This window comes from Mizuhopecten yessoensis, unplaced genomic scaffold (assembly GCF_002113885.1).
Source record: "Mizuhopecten yessoensis strain PY_sf001 unplaced genomic scaffold, ASM211388v2 scaffold2125, whole genome shotgun sequence".
NCBI classification, from domain to species: domain Eukaryota; kingdom Metazoa; phylum Mollusca; class Bivalvia; order Pectinida; family Pectinidae; genus Mizuhopecten; species Mizuhopecten yessoensis.
Window position 1 is genome coordinate 142067 of NW_018404390.1, and position 24924 is coordinate 166990.

The 24924-nt window shown below is 37.4% G+C and overlaps 2 protein-coding genes and 1 long non-coding RNA gene across 3 annotated transcripts in view; all 3 read left to right on the forward strand.

Moving 5' to 3' along the window:
* LOC110445234 (protein ABHD14B-like) overlaps positions 1–7770 on the forward strand; it is a 12493-nt gene extending 4723 nt beyond the window's left edge. Inside the window, exons 2-5 of the mRNA XM_021489738.1 lie at positions 2018–2317; positions 2789–2954; positions 6250–6488; positions 6899–7770. Of these exons, the coding sequence (XP_021345413.1) occupies positions 2045–2317; positions 2789–2954; positions 6250–6488; positions 6899–7084 (864 nt within the window). The 5' untranslated portion in view covers positions 2018–2044 and the 3' untranslated portion in view covers positions 7085–7770. The remainder of the gene's footprint in view (positions 1–2017; positions 2318–2788; positions 2955–6249; positions 6489–6898) is intronic.
* Positions 7771–8672: 902 nt separating this feature from the next.
* LOC110445235 lies at positions 8673–12180 on the forward strand. Its single transcript, XR_002462335.1, has 2 exons — positions 8673–9028; positions 9085–12180. It is a non-coding gene; the product is annotated as an uncharacterized LOC110445235 (long non-coding RNA).
* A 2607-nt stretch (positions 12181–14787) lies between these two features.
* On the forward strand, positions 14788–23948 carry LOC110445237 (chymotrypsin-like elastase family member 1; the record flags this gene model as incomplete). The annotated part of the gene is made up of 4 exons (XM_021489740.1): positions 14788–14902; positions 19442–19622; positions 20653–20752; positions 23786–23948. Coding segments are annotated over exons 1-4 (517 nt in total), but the record flags the coding sequence as incomplete, so codon positions are not given.
* Between the last annotated feature and the right edge of the window lie 976 nt (positions 23949–24924).

Consider the following 24924-nt stretch of genomic DNA (forward strand, 5'->3'; position numbering starts at 1 on the left):
ATACCCTTTATCGACAGAAAATATTATATCAGTTCTAAAACACCTGATAATATACCCTATATCTACAGACAATATTGTGTCAGTTCTAAAACACCTGTTGATATATACCCTATATCGACAGATACTATTGTATCAGTTCTAAAACACCTGTTAATATATACCCTATATCGACAGACAGTATTGTGTCAGTTCTAAACCACCTGCTGATATATACCCTAATGCGACAGACAATATTGTGTCAGTTCTAAAACACCTGTTGATATATACCCTACATCGACAGATAGTATTGTATCAGTTCTAAAACACCTGTTGATATATACCCTATATCGACAGATACTATTGTATCAGTTCTAAAACACCTGTTAATATATCCCCTATATCGACAGACAGTATTGTGTCAGTTCTAAAACACCTGCGGATATATACCGTATATCGACAGACAGTATTGTGCAAGTTCTAAAACACCTGTTATATACCCTATATCGACAGACAGTATTGTGTCAGTTCTAAGACACCTGGTAATATATACCCTATATCGACAAACAGTATTGTGTCGGTTCTAAAACACCTGCGGATATATACCGTATATCGACAGACAGTATTGTGCAAGTTCTAAAAAAACCTGTTGATATATACCCTATATCGACAGACAGTATTGTGTCAGTTCTAAAACACCTGGTAATATATACCGTATATCGACAGACAGTATTGTGTCAGTTCTTAAACACCTGTTGTATCCCCTATATCGACAGACAGTATTGTGTCAGTTCTAAAACACCTGCGGGTAATATATACCCTATATCGACAGACAGTATTGTGTCAGTTCTAAAACACCTGCTGATATATACCCTAATTCGACAGACAATATTGTGTCAGTTCTAAAACACCTGCGGATATATACCGTATATCGACAGACAGTATTGTGCAAGTTCTAAAAAAACCTTTTGATATATACCCTATATCGACAGACAGTATTGTATCAGTTTTAAAACACCTGTTGATATATACCCTATATCGACAGACAGTATTGTGTCATTTCTAAAACACCTGTTGGTATATACCCTATATCGACAAACAGTATGGTGTCAGTTCTAAAACACCTGTTGATATATACCCTATATCGACAGACAGTATTGTGCAAATGAAAGTCCTAAATAATTTGGTGATTTATATCCAATATCGGCAAACAATGTTGTAAGCACTTTTTTTAGATACACCCGATATCGAAATATGATGCGTCGACAAGTGAGAAAATGTGTAGCGGGTTGACCTATGAATATGAAACTCTTAATAGCTATAACTGGGTGAAGCGCTTAATTAGCATCCTTATAACTAGTCCGAGATATTATGAAAACTCGGGCCTAAATATAATAACCTTCCGTCTACCGTGTGGAGAACAACCGTTTATGTGCAAAACTGTTTGCAGCTACTTGTTCATGTTAGAAAATATACCACAGCGTCGATCATAATACCAGAACACAATACACACGGGAAAAAAAAACAAAAAAACAACAGAAGTAGGATATAAAATCCGAAGGTGAAACCAGGTGGCAAGGACGGATAACCGGTTTTTTTTTACCTCATTTGGAACACATTACGATGTTTCCTGTCAAACCTGGAAAACTATGTAGGTTACCGAAGCTGTCATAGTAATCAAATCTTTAATTAGGGAAGCCACTAAAAATCCCACTGTTGGAAATCAAGTCATGATGACGACCGCGAAGTGTATTCCATGTTAACTTAAGTCTCATTTCAAAGTTGGTTGGGAACAAAACGTCAGGGATATATCTAAATAAATCCGGAATTGAAGAGATATATATTCAAACACGAGGTACTATTCCAAGAGCGATACCAGGTGTTCGGAAACCTGCGCTACATGTTACAACCGACTTGTCTCCCGTCAAATCCAAGAAATCATTTCAAGACACTAACACGTATAATGTTGGGCTTCATATATTGCTATCAAGTGTATTAACAATGCACCTTATATTACCTAGTCTGTTCTTGTTGTTATCAGGGAATGCGAGGTCACGCACCGGGCTGAATGAGTCCATCGGGTATCCAGCTGAACAAGACCTCTGTGGTCGTCATTCTAGTGTTGTGTGGTGGATTAGCTCTTCTTTATCGCTTCTACTGGCACACACCCTCCGTGGAGAAAAAGATGGCAGCTAACACGCAACCGGGTAACACGCAGCCGGGTAACACACAGCCTGGCACCTGGTTCACACAGATGATGCCAGTGCCTGAGAAGATTAAAGAAGCCGCCAAGAAGATCACGGTGGAGAAGAAAGTGGTCGATTTAACTTTTGAAGGTCAGGTAAGATAACTGGCTAAACATATTTAGGAAGTGTGGATTGACGTCATGGTTTTCTTGAATATCATATCATATCCTTATGAAATGAATGTAACTCAGCAAGTAAGGCATGATATCTATATATTTTGACATTAGTCCTGCTGTATTTCAAATTTAAAACCTTAGCAGAAAAATAAAGAGGCTGTTTTGTTGGTAGGCAATTGTTATGTTGTAACTTTTCTAGAAGATTTGGTGGTATTTACCAGAATCATATGTTTGTGTAGGCTTGTAAGGAGAGATTAACTATGCTTGTAAGGAGACATTAACTACGCTTGTAAGGAAAGATTAACTATACTTGTAAGGAGAGATTAACTATGCTTGTAAGGAGAGATTAACTTTATGAGGTGTTGCAGTCTTATAAAAGTGTTGACTCCAGTTGCCAGAGTCCAGAGATATTTAAACAATTTAACATAATAGTTAAGTTTTTTGTTGTAGGAGATGAAGATCCGCACACGCGAGCCTGTACTTCAGGTGGAATCCCGGGGTGATGTGCTGCTGTTGCACGGGCAGAAGTTCACTTCCGAGACTTGGGTTACCAAGTGTCCCACCCTACCGTTCCTGGGGGCCGCGGGGTACCGTGCTGTGGCAGTCGACCTTCCTGGTAGGTTAAACATACTGTATAACAAGTCTATCTACTCTGGTGCATCCACAAAAACAGTCCAGGGAGTACGCTTACTTAGTGCTCTTCACCTCAGGAACATGCCAGGCTCCAATAGACGCCATTGAAGCCGAGTGTGGCTCTGAAAACTTCAAAGGACAGGTATCAGGCTAGCGATTTGTATTTCTTTTACCTGAAACAAATCAAATAGCTTACCTATTGCCTTCAATTTTGTGATGACATATTTTAAGGGGGCAGAAGGTAAATGTGCGTAGCCCCTAGACCAATATTCATGAAAATGATTTCATGCTCAAGCATGAATTCTTTGCTCAAACCAACTTTCTTGTAACTCGTTTATCATGTCAAACGATCCAAAAGTTAAATATAAACACTGAAAACAGTTTTCGGTCTTAATTCTTTTAATTTTTTTTCTAAATTATTGACAAAATGCAAAATGTAAGATTTTTTTTTAATTAATTTATAAGGAGAACAAGAAATTCGGCTTGAGCGCAATATCCATGCTTGAGCGTGATAATGGTTTCATGAATACGGGCCCTGTAATTTCGAGGACACAGCCGGTGGGGCTGTGGGGTACTGACCTATGGCAGTAAACAGTAGTTTAACGTCAATCCTATTTTAATATTAGTGTGAAGGAGGGTGCAGGACTAAAGAGGTAATCAGTAAAAGTAGATCGCAAACACAATGTTAACCTATTGATTGAAATGCTGTACATACCTCTGGTTATATGTATGCAAGTACTATCCCTGTGTACTGTTTGTTAGTGTGAGAAAGACAGCAGGTGTTGGGTATATTACCGAAGCTCTCACTACATAATCATTGAAATGTCATTCTATTACTTATATTGCTTTTAAAATTCTATTTTTATAATTCTAGGTCAGTCCTAGAGTGCGACAGGTGTTTATTTTACTATGTACATAAACGTCGAGATCCGGAAATAAGGTTGTAGTGATATCGTCAATGTGTTCATACAGGTGTTTGCGCATTATACAAACACAGACGATGACCAGCATACACGTATACATACAAAATATGTGACCAGCATACACGAATACATACAGAATGTGTGACCAGCATACATGTATACATACAGAATGTGTGATCAGCATACATGTATACATACAAAATGTGTGACCAGTATACACGTATACATACAAAATATGTGACCAGCATACACGTATACATACAAAATATGTGACCAGCATACACGAATACATACAGAATGTGTGACCAGCATACATGTATACATACAGAATGTGTGATCAGCATACATGTATACATACAAAATGTGTGACCAGTATACACGTATACATACAAATATGTGACAAGCATACACGTATACATACAAAATATGTAACCAGCATACATGTATACATACAAAATGTGTGACCAGTATACACGTATACATACAACATATGTGACCATTATACACGTATACATACAACATATGTGACCAGCATACACGTATACATACAAAATATGTGACCAGCATACACGAATACATACAAAATATGTGACCAGCATACACGAATACATACAGAATGTGTGACCAGCATACATGTATACATACACAATATGTGACCAGCATACACGAATACATATAGAATGTGTGACCAGCATACATGTATACATACAGAATGTGTGATCAGCATACCTGTATACATACAAAATGTGTGACCAGTATACACGTATACATACAAAATATGTGACTAGCATACATGTATACATACAAAATGTGTGACCAGTATACACGTATACATACAAAATATGTGACCATTATACACGTATACATACAAATATGTGACAAGCATACACGTATACATACAAAACATGTGACCAGTATACATGTAAACTTACAAAATGTGTGACCAGCATACACGTATACATACCAAGTATGTGACCAGTATACATGTATACATACAAAATATGTGACAAGGATACATGTATTCAAACAAAATGTGTGACCAGCATACATATAAACATACAAAATGTATGACCAGCATACTTGTATACATACAAAATGTGTGATCAGCTTACACGTATACATACAAAATGTGTGACAAGCACACTTATTTCCATACAAAATGTGTGCACAGGATACTTGTTTACATACAAAATGTGTGACCAGCATACATGTATACATACAAAATGAGTGACCAGCATACTTGTATACATACAAAATGTATGACCAGCATACTTGTATACATACAAAATGAGTGACCAGCATACTTGTATACATACAAAATGAGTGACCAGCATACTTGTATACATACAAAATGTGTGATCAGCTTACACGTATACATACAAAATGTGTGACAAGCACACTTATTTCAATACAAAATGTGTGCCCAGGATACTTGTTTACATACAAAATGTGTGACCAGCATACATGTATACATACAAAATGTTTGCCCTGCATACAAATATATTTACAAAATGTGTGACAGCATACATGTAAACTTACAAAATGTGTGAACAGCATACATGTATACATACAAAATGTGTGAACAGCATACATGTATACATACAAAATGTGTGATCAGCTTACACGTATGCATACAAATTGTGTGACCAGCATACAGTGATACACATACAATGTGTGACCAGCATACATGTATACATACAAAATGTTTGCCCTGCATACATATATATTTACAAAATGTGTGACAGCATACATGTAAACTTACAAAATGTGTGAACAGCATACATGTATACATACAAAATGTGTGATCAGCTTGCACGTATACATACAAAATGTGTGAACAGCATACAGTTATACCCATAAAATGTGTGACCAGTATACTTGTCGTTTCTACAGAAATTTCTCGCATTCCGAAAATGCATATGACTATCAAAAACAAAAACCATTTTGATTGATAACCTTAGAAGCAGTCAAGGGAAAAACTTAACTTTATTATCTTTATTTTCACAACAAAACTAATGTTACAGTGGAAAAATGAAAAACATTTTAATCAAAAACTTTGTTTCACATATTGATGACCTTTTAGTGTACCATTTAAAAATATATAATAAAAACTTAGTTTCCTTATTTTGTAATATTTGGAAACGGCAATATCATTAGAAATGTTATTCAGTAAACGTTATTCCGACACATTTTTAGATGTCAGAACGTCTTGTGAGTTATCCCCCTTTGTCTTGTTAGAGCGTTGATACTGTAACGTTGTCACTGTACAAATGGGTTTTTTTTCTGGATCAATCACCAATGTTGCACTCTCATAATTGTTGTACCTTTTGCATATTCATGATTTGTAATCTACAGGCTACGGTGAGAGTACGAAGGGTGAAGTCGGCGCCGAAAAGCGGGGCTCATTTATTGCTGCCTTAGTGAAGGCACTGAAGCTGACAACTCCAGTGATTGTGAGCCCTTCGATGAGCGGGAGCTTCTCTCTCCCCTTCTTGTTCGACAAGCCCGATACAGTGCTGACCAGGGCCAGAGGATATGTGCCAGTGGCACCCGTAGAAACGGAGAAGTACGCGTCAAAATTCAGTGAGGCAAAGGCAAGTGTTTAAATGTATCACACATGTCCCCACCAAATATAACATTATAGTCATACAGACAGTTTTCGCTTTATCATAAAAAATACTTGAAATGGACAGATTTCCCATTACACATGCTGTACACTATTCCAACTCTTCGTTAACGTATCCTGCCTCCAGCACACACATACATGGAGGCACGTCCTGAAATGACCTTAGCTGTTAATAGGAGGCTAAACCCTATACAATCAACCAACAAAATCTTCCAAAAAACTAAGCATTGGTCTTGTTTTCTTCTGGTGTTTCTTTTTCAAGGTCCACTGGGCTTTTACTCTTTTAGTTCGTTTCCGTTTCATCTCCCCATTGTCTTTAACATCTTTAGTTGTTTCTATTTCCAGATCCATATTAGTAAATTGATTGTCTGTTTTCAGATCCCAACTGCCATAGTAACAGGGGGAAAAGACGCATCAATCGGGCCGAAGGCACGAAAGAACCTGGCAGCTCTGACCAACGCTAAGGACTTCCTGCTGAAAGATGCCAGCCATCCTGCGTACCTCGATGATCCGGAAACGTGGCACGCCATTCTATTTACATTTCTTAAAACAGTGTTCAAGTAAACGCAGCACCAGAAAAGCACCTAGTCCAAACTAAATCTTCAACAGGGTGTTAGAGAAAAACGTCACCAAGAAACACCTGCCTAAACTACATCATCATCAGAGGAGAATATACCAAAATAATTATACAACAATAGTTCTTACACAATTGTACTATTTTGGATAGGTACTATTTTAACAATTTTGATATTGATGATGGATTCTGATATATATCACAATACAACAGAATGATCATGCTTGCAGGCTGGCCATGTAGTGATACATTGATGAAGGCATTCTTTACCCAAGGTAATAATGCTGGTGTCCGGTACCTTGTTACAGAATTGTGGAACTATTGACATTATAGGGAATGTTTAAACCGGGTTATAGAACCAGAAGGAAAAAACAGGATATGGTTTACAGCCAATGTTTACACAGAGATGAAGCTTATGACAAACAATTCGGTTAGTGCCATGCTGGAGAATAGGGTTTAATGTAACTTTCTACACAACGGTGTGGTCTATAACATTATGTGGGATCTTTAAAAGTACATGTGCTATTTCGTATTAAATATTTTGTTATGATTTATTATTATGTGAAAATGGCCTTCTGTATATATTGTTAATGTTATGTGTATAAAACAGTAATGGCTTGCTGTTTATAATATATATGGTGGGCATATATACTAAACAGTAATGGCTTGCTGTTTATAATATATATGGTGGGCATATATACTAAACAGTAATGGCTTGCTGTTTATAATATATATGGTTGGCATATATACTAAACAGTAACTGAGACATGCCAACATACTATACAGTATCATGATTATATATACATATATTAATGGTATGATATACTAAATTCTTGAGGCTTAGGGTCATGTATTATACAGACAGTTTGTATATATATACTACTCAGTTGGTAACTTTGTATAGTTGGTAAGGTTGTATATATATACTACACAGTTGGTAAGGTTGTATATATATACTACACAGTTGGTAAGGTTGTATATATATACTACACAGTTGGTAAGGTTGTATATATATACTACACAGTTGGTAAGGTTGTATATATATACTACACAGTTGGTAAGGTTGTATATATATACTACACAGTTGGTAAGGTTGTATATATATACTACACAGTTGGTAAGGTTGTATATATATACTACACAGTTGGTAAGGTTGTATATATATACTACACAGTTGGTAAGGTTGTATATATATACTACACAGTTGGTAAGGTTGTATATATATACTACACAGTTGGTAAGGTTGTATATATATACTACACAGTTGGTAAGGTTGTATATATATACTACACAGTTGGTAAGGTTGTATATATATACTACACAGTTGGTAAGGTTGTATATATATACTACACAGTTGGTAAGGTTGTATATATATACTACACAGTTGGTAAGGTTGTATATATATACTACACAGTTGGTAAGGTTGTATATATATACTACACAGTTGGTAAGGTTGTATATATATACTACACAGTTGGTAAGGTTGTATATATATACTACACAGTTGGTAAGGTTGTATATATATACTACACAGTTGGTAAGGTTGTATATATATACTACACAGTTGGTAAGGTTGTATATATATATACTACACAGTTGGTAAGGTTGTATATATATACTACACAGTTGGTAAGGTTGTATATATATACTACACAGATGGTAAGGTTTGCTCTAAGCTATATTTTATTACACTGGCCTACAGGACTTTTGGTGGGACTTGAGTCTTGTATCTAGTACAGTAAGATTATTGTTGTTTAAGCTCACCAAGCGGGTTATTCCTATTGTAGTTTGCATTCATTCAATTCTTTTATCGACATAATCTCATTTTCAACTTCTCGGAATATATACGACTTAATTTGATATAATGCCGTACCACGGTATCAGGGGGTTATATACGTGTTAGTATGGTCAGATTTGATATAATGCCGTACCAGGTATCGGGGTTTTTATAGGTGTTAGTATGGTCAGATTTGATACAATGCCGTACCAGGTATGGTCAGATTTGATATAATGCCGTACCACGGTATCGGGGGGTTATATAGGGGTTAGTATGGTCAGTTTTGATATAATGCCGTACCACGGTATCAGGGGTTGTATACGTGTTAGTATGGTCCGATTTGATATAATGCCGTACCAGGTATCGGGGTTTTTATAGGTATTAGTATGGTCAGATTTGATATAATGACGTACCACGGTATCAGGGGTTGTATACGTGTTAGTATGGTCAGTTTTGATATAATGCCGTACCACTGTATCAGGGGGTTATATACGTGTTAGTATGGTCAGAACTTGGTTATTGTTGGTGATGTTAGGATCCAAAAACTGGGAGGTTTATAAAAACAAATAATATAAGTAATGATCCTTTCTTATAATCAGACAAGTTGGATCAGTAGATTGGCCTTGTTGAATCAAAAACTTAACATAAAAATGAGGTCTTGTTTTCAATATAAAAAAAATATAAATAGGTAAACGGCTTGTAAAGAATCCTCTTCTGGAGGCATGTTGTGACCAAGCGCTAAATATTTCAAAACTGTAATGACATACGAGTCTGGGAAAAAAACTTTTATTTTTTATTTTACAACAATTATGAAACAAGTTATTTAAACTTATATTAATCACTCTTGTTAATCCGGATAATAGCGTGCGTGGGGGTCTTATTGTGGGAGGAAACTGTAATACCCGGAGAAAAACAACGTGGTCGGGCAAGTGACCCCATACCTTTCACGTCCGATCGGGGAATCGAAACCCTGCCGCCTTGTTGAAAGCCAATTGCGCTATCCACTGCGCCATCCGACCACCCATAGATTGTCTAGGGGTTAAGATTTGATCATTTCATAAATCTAGGGTATACAAGGGGCCACGCGAAGGGGTCTGGGTTTAGCATATGTTTACAGTTATTACAATTTTAATTGTTTGTTAAATGCTTTCTACTGTTCATGTTAATCGACTCAACTTGAAGTATACCATCAGTAAAGGGAAAGTGGTCCCGTACAAGACCAAACAGGAGAATTAAGGTTCGCTCAAAGACATTTTGGTGAGCTTCAGAGTCGTCATTCTTTCTTTTTCTTAATTCTTCACATAAAGCATGTTCAAGATGTGACGGCTCCAATTTTTTGATAATAAAAATCCAGGAAGGGTGTTTTTTCAGACCCAATCAGTAATTGAGGGGTCGGTCATACGCGAGAATCCTGAGATGAAAGGTTGAAAATGGTTCCTGAGACGGCATTGTATTATATTAGGTGTGTCCTTTCCAAGCATACGTATACTCAAGAGAACATTATTATGTGCCGTTCTCTTGTTATAGATATTTTTCTTCGGGGCGTTGACAGAAAACAAAGATCTTTCAATACATAGGTAATTCACATAGGTAAATCACAATCAGTTGGGTGATTGAAGGCCTTTTTGACGTGTTTTGTTTGCATTAGTTTGATGTTCAGATTAGATATTTAAAAGAGATAAATCACCTTCTGGTTGTGTTGTAGTAAACAGATATATGTGTATTGATCTGTGTTGTAGTAAACAGATATATGTGTATTGATCTGTGTTTATCTCGTTTTATATCCGAGTATTTCCTGGCGGGTAGGGGACAGTAGGTTTAAGAGAGAAAGTGTGTATATCAGTTTTCTATCCGAGTACTTCCTGGTGGAGTAGGGGACATTAGGCTATCTAGTGATATGATGGTGTAATGCTCCCCACTGATAATTTCGCCATTCACACCATGATAATCCATTTTTGCGGCTCTCATTACGAAGGAAGATAAAGGCGAACATCATCGGAGTACAGTGTGTACAGTAATTCTCATTGAATAGTTCAATTATATAGAGTACATTTGTCGAACATTTTGAAATATCTTAGGATGAATTAAACACTGTTCTATTATATAACAGTGAAATGGTTTGCACTACGGACGCATAGTACTCTTTAAATTGTCTATTGCGGTAAATTGGTTCAACGCCATTTTATATAAACTTTTGAAAAGTCAGGGTTGTGTTAAACGCATTTCAATATAATTGACCTCTACTCGAGGTTGTGCGACACATTAATTGAAGGAAGGTTGGAAACCTATCCATTGAGTTATCTTATCATACAGGGTGTGGTGAACATATTGTTGTGCTATTGTTCTCTGTAAATCGGTGTGTATTGAAAGTATTTCTTGTAAGGTATCACATAATCCATGTTGTATTGAACACATTTCCATTGGAAGGTCTGATACTTATACACTGTGTAGTTGTCTTATTAATTTGCTATTTTTGATATTAAAAATAATTCATCTCAAAAGACGAAAATGTGGGTGTATTTTTCTTAAACGGTAGATAGCGACTTGTTTGACAATTGGTTTAACATAATTCACTACAGTGCATTTGACTTAACATAAACTTGTTTATCCTAAGTCACTAGGGCGCATCTGATTTAAACATAAGTTTTTCTACCATATGTCACATTTTGCATCTGACTGAAACTTGTATACCATAAGTCACTAGGGCGCATCGATAAGCCTCCATTTTTCCGGTTGGATATATCTATCCTACAAATGTACATAGATAGAGACATACAATCTCAACGGACAAGAAACACGCCGTTAGCAGTGAACAATCTTCACAGAAAGATGCCATTGACAGAAATAGGTAAAGGTCGCAATAGTTGACGGTGTATAGATAAGTACATATTACCGCTAGCAATAGTTGACGTTGTATAGATAAGTACATACTACCTCTAGCAATAGTTGACGTTGTATAGATAAGTACATATTACAGGGGCAGAAGTAAATACATAATTCTCATGCATAGTAATCAATTATGGTATACTGCTACATTTACATCTAGGAAGACAAAGTGTTGCAAAGTAAAAGTTGTTTTATTGTGAAGTTAAGGATATTTTGCCTTATTTTCATCGATTTTGAATTTGACTTTTCCGTATTTAATAAGTTAATAACAATTTCCTGGCCCGAAGGTTGACCCGGGGTATCAATGACGAAGTGAGAATCGTTCCATTTGATTCGGAGTCTACTCGATTCCTACAGTCGTCTTTGAGGTTGATATCACTATTCTATGTTTCTATTTATAAATAAACGATAATGACATCTCATTGTCTTCTTATATCAGTTCTTTGACCTGTATTACCAGCAATCTTTTCACCTTTAGTAGCCCTGATGAATCCTGAGGGTTGTAATAGCCATATGTTACAGTAAAAAGTTCTACTCTATATTGGTTGTTTAGCCTGCTGTATCGACCAACTGCTAATTGTTTAAATACATTTGTTATTACTTTGTATTTCTATTGAATGTTTCCGATACCCATGGAGAACATTTGAATGATATCAGAAGTTTATAAGGCGTAAGTGTAAAAGATCCATTGGACCATAATATTCTCCCAAAACCTCCCAAATAGTCGAAAAAGGGCCAACTGATGGCAAATCTTGCCAATAAAGATATGGTGAGGATCAATCGGCTTGTGATGGCTGTTCAGGGGTTTAATAACACGTGTGGAATCCGGCATTGATACCTGAATGAATTGATATCCTAAAAGGTTTTCGGTTATACTTTGGAAGTTTTTCTCATTTCATACGTTTAAAATATTTTCTTGGACGTTCCTATGGTTACTGTATATGCGTTTTCTTTACTCTCTACCTTTCTTGTTCCCTTTTTCCAATACCTGTAACTTCTGTGACCTGTAGCTGTGAAACTGTGACTGTGAAACAGAGAACTGTGGCTGTAAAATGTGACCTGTCGCTGTGAAACTGTGACATATGGCTGTGAAACTGTGACCTGTGGCTGCTAAACTGTGACCTGTGGCTGCTAAACTGTGACCTGTGGCTATGAAACTGTGACCTTTGGCTGTTCAACTGTGACCTGTAGCTGTAAAACTGTGACCTGCGGCTGTGAAACTGTGTCCTGTGGCTGTGAAACTGTTTCCTTTGGCTGTGAAACTTTGACCTGTAGCTGTTAAACTGTGACCTGCGGCTGTGAAACTGTGACCTGTGGCTGTTAAACTTTGACCTGAAGCCGGGAAACTGTGACCTTTGGCTGTGAAACTGTGACCTGTAGCTGTAAAACTGTGACCTGCGGCTGTGAAACTGTGACCTGTCGCTGTGAAACTGTGACCTGTCGCTGTGAAACTTTGACCTGTAGCTGTGAAACGGTGTACTGTGGCTGCTAAACTGTGACATGTAGCTGTGAAACTGTGACATGTAGCTGTGAAACTGTGACCTGTGGCTATGAAACTGTGAGATGTAGCTGTGAAACTGTGACATGTAGCTGTGAAACTGTGACCTGTAGCTGCTAAACTGTGGCCTGTTACTTTGACGATCTGATTTGGCAGTGTAACATGTGACTTTGACGATCTGATTTGGCAGTGTAACATGTCACTTTGACGCGATGATTTGGCAGGGTAACCTGTTACTTTGACGCGATGATTTTGGCAGTGTAACCTGTTACGTTAACGCTATGTTTTGGCAGTGTAACATGTGACTTTGACGATCTGATTTGGGAGTGTAACATGTCACTTTGACGCGATGATTTGGCAGTGTAACCTGTTACTTTGACGCTATGATTTTGGCAGTGTAACCTGTTACTTTGACGCTATGATGTTGGCAGTGTAACATGTCACTTTGACGCTATGATTTGGCAGTGTAACCTGTTACGTTAACGCTATGTTTTGGCAGTGTAACATGTGACTTTGACGATCTGATTTGGCAGTGTAACATGTGACTTTGACGATATGATTTTGGCAGTGTAACATGTCACTTTGACGCGATGATTTGGCAGTGTAACCTGTTACTTTGACGATCTGATTTGGCAGTGTAACATGTCACTTTGACGCGATTATTTGGCAGTGTAACATGTTACTTTGACGATCTGATTGGGCAGTGTAATATGTCACTTTGACGCGATGATTTGGCAGTGTAACATGTTACTTTGACGATCTGATTTGGCAGTGTAACATGTCACTTTGACGCTCTGATTGGGCAGTGTAACATGTCACTTTGACGCGATGATTTGGCAGTGTAACATGTTACTTTGACGATCTGATTTGGCAGTGTAACATGTCACTTTGACGCTCTGATTTGGCAGTGTAACATGCTACTTTGACGATTGTTTCGCAGTGATATGTTTAGTGATATTGTGACGGGTTGTTTACGATGCTGATAAAAGGTGTTCATGCTATTACTTTGGTTAAAGGCGTGGATGGGTGTCACGATACTGCTCCGAACGCCGTAAAAGAAAAATCGGCTGAATTGTGTTGATCAACGCGTATCGGTCACGATTTATTGTGAAAAGAAAGTCTACATGTTAAATTAGCGATTTGTGAAGGTTTGTGGTCTTCGGTCATAGGCAACCGTAATGTTTCCCTTCAACTTTCGCCAATACCTTCTGGCGTTTAAAGTAAATGACGTATGCCTAGTGCGTGTCACTTGACGCTCAAACAAACAGCTTGTTTTTATTTTCACGACCGATGAAACTGTACAAAATTGTCGAAGTGTATATTTTGAGATATCAAAACTTACAATGTAGCTGTAGGGTACTCTGACTGGAACAAAGGATAGATGGAGACGATAATCGAATGTCCACTCCTCTGCGTCACGAGGTCCAAAATACTAACAACGATTATGTTTACAAATTTAATGGCCAGAGTATAACGTGACATGCCCAAGACAAAGGTGGACTGACCTGAGGGTTAAGTAAACCTTATAAATTAGAGTTACGGCTGCCAATAGTTAGTTCAAGCAAGAAAAAGCCATGGACAGACGGTGGATTCTTCTGGTTCTAGCCATCAGTGGCTACGGTGCGAGTAGGGAGATCTCCTCAGGAGGTAAGTGACATCAGCTTTTAAAATGTGTACTTTTTTCAAGCAATAGCATTTTGAAATATTTGTAGATTTGAAAATAAATAACATGGCATTCTATAGCAATACAAACGATACATTATACTAAAATGGATTATTGAATCAGCATTATCTTCAACTTGTTGAAGTTGGTCATTACCATTTAGAAGTACTCTAAACAGAGTATGTTTTAATGTAAGTTAGTCTATCAATAGAGCTCCAAGGATCACTTCTGTTTATACATATATGATACACATCATTACCATAATCAATTTCATCATTTACACATTCAATTTAGGATATTCTTTACCAGTTCTGCTAAGCATTTTCCTCTACAGTGCAAAGTTTACTACCATATGTTAAACGCATACTTGTCCAGTAATCCGATGTCTTAGTGTGTCTGTCAGGGACCAGGGCTCCGCTGTCTTCATCTCATCAAAATATGTCAAAAGGTTTTAGTTTTAAGTGATATTCATTGTTTTGGCCAGACCAAGTTCCTACAATGTCGTGTGCGTGTGTAATCAGAAATTAATCGATGTTTCCACAATTGATAAAATTAGTATTTTCCTTTAAATTATGGAAGTGATATTTCTTTAACTTACATTTTCATGTAAGAAAAACAATTAAACTTACACGCAAAACAAAATAATTTCTCTACACGTTTTGTAGATTTAACGATCGATATATTCATTGGGGTAAAAGAAAATGCGTTTCTCTTACTAAAAACAGTAAACAAATGAAAGACTGGTCGGGGGGTTCCGTTACTCCTATAACATAAGAGGCCGCTGGTCGGCCTTTTTATTATTGGAAACGATTTTGCCGACTAATTCTTTGATGCAGATTCCGCCCGAAATCTGGGCGGAACAAAATCGGCTTGAAAAACTCAATTAAGTGGTTCACAGTTCATGACAACGATGTCTACTCACGGTTCATATAATATAGATCCCATATGTATGTCACAAACACAAATATATAATATATTGCGAAATAGAACACTCAAAATATGTGTCCATGTCGTTATAGCACTTCTCAAACCTACTTTTACAACACGGCTTCTTGGGTTGATACAAAATAGCAGGGAGTAATTCAAACGGTATGAAATGATATAGAGTTTGTTTGTATTCCGCTTATAGAACATTACATGTAATCCATTTTTGTATTAACCGGAAAATCACGACAAATATTGTCTGCTTCACTTAGAAAGAGAAAAAACTCATTGTTTATGTCTTTGACACGAAATTCTTCTCATTTAGATATGGATTTATGGAAAGGAATATTGATTGGACCCTGTTGAACATTTAAATGTATGCTAACACGATATTTTTTTTGTAAACCGAACTTTGAAAAATTTGATTGTCAGCATCGGGAAAATCAGCTATGTGCAGTTAGAGGTTACACGGCGCCTGTCAAAAGTATCTCGCCGTATAAACCTCTATCACTGTTAGGGAGTAGGGGTTCGGTGTAATTTTTATTTGATTTGCATACCTAGCTTTTGCAAAATCAATAATCAAAAGAGGTTCAGTCGACCTAAATAGATAAAAAAAAAATACCAATATTGTAGCATTTGCAAGAAAGATCTTAAAACTTCTGCAAACATGCAAACAATAGGCAATTACTTTTTGACACAATTTTTAAATGTTTCCTTTAAAATTGAGCGTAATTTGTTAAATCAAATAATAAAACAAGTGTTTTTTTTTACATCAAAGCGAGATGTAAACGCGATTTAAAGAGTATATCCTTAAGTACCATATTCTTTATAATGTGAAATAATCATCTTAACAACAAATGTCAACACTTAATATGACATAACGTGTTTATAATGCTATTACAGGGACCTGACTGTTGTGATATTACAGGGAACTGACTGCTATGATCTTAGAAGGACCTGACTGTTATGACATTACAGGGACCTGACTGTTATGATATTAGAGGGACCTGACTGTTATGATATTATAGGGACCTGACTGTTGTGATATTACAGGGAACTGACTGCTATGATCTTAGAAGGACCTGACTGTTATGACATTACAGGGACATGACTGTTGTGATATTACAGGGACCTGACTGTTATGATATTACAGGGACCTGACTGTTGTGATATTACAGGGACCTGACTGTTATGATATTACAGGGACCTGACTGTTATGATATTACAGGGACCTGACTGTTATGATATTACAGGGACCTGACTGTTATGATATTACAGGGACCTGACTGTTATGATATTACAGGGACCTGACTGTTATGATATTACAGGGACCTGACTGTTATGATATTACAGGGACCTGACTGTTATGATATTACAGGGACCTGACTGTTATGATATTACAGGGACCTGACTGTTATGATATTACAGGGACCTGACTGTTATGATATTACAGGGACCTGACTGTTATGATATTACAGGGACCTGACTGTTATGATATTACAGGGACCTGACTGTTATGATATTACAGGGACCTGACTGTTATGATATTACAGGGACCTGACTGTTATGATATTACAGGGACCTGACTGTTATGATATTACAGGGACCTGACTGTTATGATATTACAGGGACCTGACTGTTGTGATATTACAGGGACCTGACTGTTATGATATTACAGGGACCTGACTGTTATGATATTACAGGGACCTGACTGTTATGATATTACAGGGACCTGACTGTTATGATATTACAGGGACCTGACTGTTATGATATTACAGGGACCTGACTGTTATGATATTACAGGGACCTGACTGTTATGATATTACAGGGACCTGACTGTTATGATATTACAGGGACCTGACTGTTATGATATTACAGGGACCTGACTGTTATGATATTACAGGGACCTGACTGTTATGATATTACAGGGACCTGACTGTTATGATATTACAGGGACCTGACTGTTATGATATTACAGGGACCTGACTGTTATGATATTACAGGGACCTGACTGTTATGATATTACAGGGACCTGACTGTTATGATATTACAGGGACCTGACTGTTATGATATTACAGGGACCTGACTGTTATGATATTACAGGGACCTGACTGTTATGATATTACAGGGACCTGACTGTTATGATATTACAGGGACCTGACTGTTATGATATTACAGGGACCTGACTGTTATGATATTACAGGGACCTGACTGTTATGATATTACAGGGACCTGACTGTTATGATATTACAGGGACCTGACTGTTATGATATTACAGGGACCTGACTGTTATGATATTACAGGGACCTGACTGTTATGATATTACAGGGACCTGACTGTTATGATATTACAGGGACCTGACTGTTATGATATTACAGGGACCTGACTGCTATGATATTAGAAGGACCTGACTGTTATGACATTACAGGGACCTGACTGTTATGATATTACAGGGACCTGATTGTTATGATATTACAGGGACCTGACTGCTATGATATTACAGGGACCTGACTGTTATGATATTATAGGGACCTGACTGTTGTGATATTACAGGGACCTGACTGCTATGATATTTGAAGGACCTGACTGTTATGACATTACCGGGACATGACTGTTATGATATTACAGGGACCTGACTGTTATGATATTAGAGGGACCTGACTGTTATGATATTACAGGGACCTGACTGTTAGGATATTACAGGGACCTGACTGTTATGATATTACAGGGACCTGACTGCTATAAATTAGAAGGACCTGACTGTTATGACATTACCGGGACATGACTATTATGATATTACAGTGACCTGACTGTTGTGATATTTCAGGGACCTTACTGTTATGATATTACAGGGACCTGACTGTTATGATATAATATGGACATAACTGTTGTGATATAACAGGTACCTGACTGTTATGATATTACAGGGACCTGACTGTTGCGATATAACATGGACATGACTTTTATGATATTACAGGGACCTGACTGTTATGATATTTCAGGGACCTGACTCTTGTGATAGTTCAGGGACCTGACTGTTATGATATAACAGGGACCTGACTGTTGTGATATTTCATGTACCTTACTGTTATGATATTACAGGGACCTATATTACAGGGACCGGATTGTTATGATATTACAGGGACCTGACTGTTATGATATTACAGGGACCTGACTGTTGTGATATTACAGGGACCTGACTGCTATGATATTACAGGGACCTGACTGTTATGATATTAGAGGGACCAGACTGTTATGATATTACAATGTACAGGGACTTGACTTTTTTGATATTACAGGGACCTGACTATCATGATATTACAGGGACCTGACTGTTGTGATATTACAGGGACCTGACTGTAGGTCTACAGGTCACGCCTCACCCCACAGTAGGTAAAGGTCTACAGATCCCGCCCCACCCCACGGTAGGTATAGGTCTACAGGTCACGCCCCACCCCACGGTAGGTATATGTCTACAGGTCACGGCCTCACCCCACGGTAGCTTTAGGTCTACATGTCGCGCCCCACCCCACGGTAGGTATAGTTCTACATGTCACGCCTTAACTAAGATTACCCAATATCTCTAATTGTCATTACAGGGGAAGAGGAAGGAAATGGGCCGGACGTACCGCCCCCTGCCATCATCGGTGGCACCGATGCTCCGGAGGACGCCTGGCCATGGCAGGTTCTGCTCTTGTACCGTAACAAGTTTATATGTGGCGGTACTCTTCTGAACGATAACACTATACTCACCGCGGCCCACTGCACTTACCGAGGCAAGTAAGTAACATGTGATCTTCCATGTTCCATTCAGATACACGTGATTATCATGTCCACTAAATCTACAGTAGATATAGGTCACACCACGAGATCTCGAGGTCTTTTTCTAGTACTGCTTTACCGTCGCCGACAAGTCGTATCAAGTAGACGACATGTCCCACTGGCTTTACCGTGGCCGACAAGTCGTATGTAATTATCATGTAGACGACATGTCCCACTGGCTTTACCGTGGCCGACAAGTCGTATGTAATTATCATGTAGACGACATGTCCCACTGGCTTTACCGTGGCCGACAAGTCGTATGTAATTATCATGTAGACGACATGTCCCACTGGCTTTACCGTGGCCGACAAGTCGTATGTAATTATCATGTAGACGACATGTCCCACTGGCTTTACCGTGGCCGACAAGTCGTATGTAATTATCATGTAGACGACATGTCCCACTGGCTTTACCGTGGCCGACAAGTCGTATGTAATTATCATGTAGACGACATGTCCCACTGGCTTTACCGTGGCCGACAAGTCGTATGTAATTATCATGTAGACGACATGTCCCACTGGCTTTACCGTGGCCGACAAGTCGTATGTAATTATCATGTAGACGACATGTCCCACTGGCTTTACCGTGGCCGACAAGTCGTATGTAATTATCATGTAGACGACATGTCCCACTGGCTTTACCGTGGCCGACAAGTCGTATGTAATTATCATGTAGACGACATGTCCCACTAGCTTTACCGTGGCCGACAAGTCGTATGTAATTATCATGTAGACGACATGTCCCACTAGCTTTACCGTGGCCGACAAGTCGTATGTAATTATCATGTAGACGACATGTCCCACTGGCTTTACCGTGGCCGACAAGTCGTATGTAATTATCATGTATCTTCTCAGTGCACAATGTGCTATAATAACTAGCATGTACTGTTATCTTATTTCGAGATAGTGTCTTCATTCAGAGATGATTTTCAACTTGCAGTCAAAGAGTGACTTTTTTGTTTTTTTATTAAACCATTTTTCTTTCGAAGGGCAAAGAAGTTCAGAGTAGTGATCGGGGAATACAACAGAAAAAAAAATGAAAGGAAAACTAGAGGCGAAAAGAAAATGGCAGTGAAGAAGATAATAGAGGTATAAAAACATGGTCAAAGATATACCAACCTTAAAGTGGATACGAAATTAGCATTATGCTACAAGTATTAAAGATTAAACTACAAGTATTAAAGATTATACTACAAGTATTAAAGATTATACAAACATTTTATAAACACATTCTCTTTGAGTATCATGGCGTCCTCACTTTAATATCATCTGATACTAATATAGTAATATGACGTCCTGACTATGATGACATTAGATACTAATATAGTAACAAGACCTCCTGACTATCATGGCGTTAGATACTAATATAGTAACAAGACCTCCTGACTATGATGGCGTTAGATACTAATATAGTATCAAGACCTCCTGACTATGATGACCATAGATACTGATCTAGTATCAAGACCTCCTGACTATGATGGCATTAGATACTAATATAGTAACAAGACCTCCTGGCTATGATGACATTAGATACTAATCAAGTATCAAGACCTCCTGAATATGATGACATTAGATACTAATATAGTATCAAGACCTCCTGACTATGATGGCGTTATATACTAATATAGTAACAAGACCTCCTGACTATGATTACATTAGATACTAATATAGTAACAAGACCTCCTGGCTATGATGACATTAGATACTAATCAAGTATCAAGACCTCCTGAATACGATGACATTAGATACTAATCAAGTATCAAGACCTCATGAATATGATGACATTAGATACTAATATAGTATCAAGACCTCCTGACTATGATGGCATTAGATACTAATCTAGTATCAAGACGTCCTGAATATGATGACATTAGATACTAATCTAGTAACTAGACCTCCTGACTATGATGGCGTTAGATACTAATCTAGTAACAAGAGCTCCTGACTATAATGACATTAGATACTAATCTAGTATCAAGACGTCCTGAATATGATGACATTAGATACTAATATAGTAACAAGACCTCCTGACTATCATGGCGTTAGATACTAATCTAGTAACAAGACCTCCTGACTATAATGACATTAGATACTAATCTAGTAACAAGACGTCCTGAATATGATGACATTCGATACTAATCTGTTATCATTGCGTCCTGACTATAATGACATTAGATACTAATCTAGTATCAAGTCCTCCTGACTAAGATGACAGTAGATACTAATCAAGTATCAAGACTTCCTAACAATGATGACCATAGATACTAATCTAGTATCAAGACCTCCTGACTATGATGGCATTAGATACTAATCTAGTAACAAGACCTCCTGACTATCATGGCGTTAGATACTAATATAGTAACAAGACCTCCTGACTATGATGGCGTTAGATATTAATATAGTACCAAGACCTCCTGGCTATGATGACATTAGATACTAATCTAGTAACTAGACCTCCTGACTATGATGGCGTTAGATACTAATATAGTAACAAGACCTCCTGACTATGACTACATTAGATACTAATATAGTAACAAGACCCCCTGGCTATGATGACATTAGATACTAATCAAGTATCTACTAATATAGTAACAAGACCTCCTGACTATCATGGCGTTAGATACTAATCTAGTAACAAGAGCTCCTGACTATAATGACATTAGATACTGATCTAGTAACAAGACCTCCTGACTATGATGACATTCGATACTAATCTAGTAACAAGACCTCCTGACTATGATGTCATTAGATACTAATCTAGTATCAAGACCTCCTGACTATGATGGCATTAGATACTAATCTAGTAACAAGACCTCCTGACTATAATGACATTAGATACTAATCTAGTATCAAGTCCTCCTGACTAAGATGACAGTAGATACTAATCAAGTATCAAGACTTCCTAACAATGATGACCATAGATACTAATCTAGTATCAAGACCTCCTGACTATGATGGCATTAGATACTAATCTAGTATCAAGACGTCCTGAATATGATGACATTAGATACTAATCTAGTAACAAGACGTTCTGACTATGATGGCGTTAGATACTAATCTAGTAACAAGACGTTCTGACTATGATGGCGTTAGATACTAATCTAGTATCATGACGTCCTGACTATGATGACCATAGATACTAATCTAGTATCAAGACCTCCTGACTATGATGACATTAGATACTAATCAAGTATCAAGACTTCCTGACTATGATGACATTAGATACTAATCTAGTATCAAGACCTCCTGACTATGATGGCGTTAGATACTAATCTGTTATCATTACGTCCTGCCTATAATGACATTAGATACTAATCTAGTAACATGACGTCCTGACTATGATGGCGTTAGATACTAATCTAGTAACAAGACGTCCTGACTATTATGATATTTGATACTAATCTAGTATCATGACGTTCTGACTATGATGTCGTTAGATACTAATCTGTTATCATTACGTCCTGACTATAATTACATTAGATACTAATCTAGTATCAAGACGTCCTGAATATGATGACATTAGATACTAATCTAGTATCATGACGTTCTGACTATGATGGCGTTAGATAGTAATCTAGTATCATGACGTCCTGACTATGATGACATTAGATACTAATCTAGTAACAAGACGTCCTGACTATGATGATATTTGATACTAATCTAGTATCATGACGTTCTGACTATGATGTCGTTAGATACTAATCTAGTTTCATGACGTTCTGACTATGATGGCGTTAGATACTAATCTAGTATCATGACGTCCTGACTATGATGTCGTTAGCTACTTATCTAGTATCAAGACGTCCTGACTATGATGGCGTTAGATACTAATCTAGTAACATGACGTCCTGACTATAATGGCGTTAGATAATAATCTAGTATCAAGACGTCCTGACTATGATGTCGTTAGCTACTTATCTAGTATCATGACGTCCTGACTATGATGGCGTTAGATAATAATCTAGTAACATGACGTCCTGACTATAATGGCGTTAGATAATAATCTAGTAACATGACGTTTTGACTATGATGGCGTTAGGTACTTATCTAGTATCATTAAGTCCAGATTATGATGACATTAGATACTAATATCTCGCATTTATTACATTGTATGCGTTGCAGCACCCAGATTACGACGGGAATGTCTTACACGATATGTCCATCATAAAGTTAAAAGGAAGAGTAAAGTTCAACACTTACATTCAACCGATACCTGGACTTGCGGATACGGACATGGACCTTATCAGTAGCACCTGCTTTGTTACCGGCTGGGGGGCTTATAAAGGTAACTGTAGCAGCACGTACATGTAATCATTTATCGGAACAAAATAGAATTGGTAGTAAATACTGGCAACACTAAACTATTGTGTTCAAATTGTGTTTAAGATATACTCAACTCCGGCTTACATTTTATGGATTATTCAATTCTTTATATTTTATTGTTTTAAACAGAAAGAGTGAACAGCTGGATTAGCCTTTATGACTTCCATTTTTGTAGTAGGACATCACAAAACATTATTTGTTAAATTTATGAGTTAAATTGACCGGCTAGTGTTGTAGGGGAGGTAACTCTGGTATTGGTACCAAAGTGAGGTACCAATGTAATACACATATTTATAGTCAAACAAGTAGAGTGAGGTCATTCATAAGTCATCCTTCTATCCATCCACACATACTTAGTGGTCGAAGGCAATAGGGAACATTATATTTTTACTACTGGTTGCCCATGTTAACATGTAACAGGTATATAATTTTACAAGCCCTTTGTGCTCCTCAGAATGTTGTTTTGTTATGAAATGTGTAAAAGGTCTGATTAAATACAAGATCAGTATATATGGTGGAGTGATAGAGTAATTACCTCAGTCACCACTACAATGGGCGATGGTCATACACACAATGTAGTAGGTTCCTTCTAAATTAAACCTTCTGCTTAAATAACTGCAATATGTTCACTCTCAATACATTGTCGTCGTTTAGAATATAATAATGGCAGTTAAGAACATTATAACAATGTCCGATTGTTCTATCTTTCTGTTGAATTTCACTTGAAATCGAGGGTCAGTGGATTATCAATGACATACATTTTATGTCTTGGAGGTTTTATATTCAGATGTATTTAATGTTTCTCTGTCTTGGATTGGATCTGGATTTAAGTGAAAGTCTATGTGTTACTCCACTGCCGTCTGTTCCCCGTCAATATGTTACTCCTCTGTCGTCTGTCCCCCGTCAATATGTTACTCCTCTGTCGTCTGTTCCCCGTC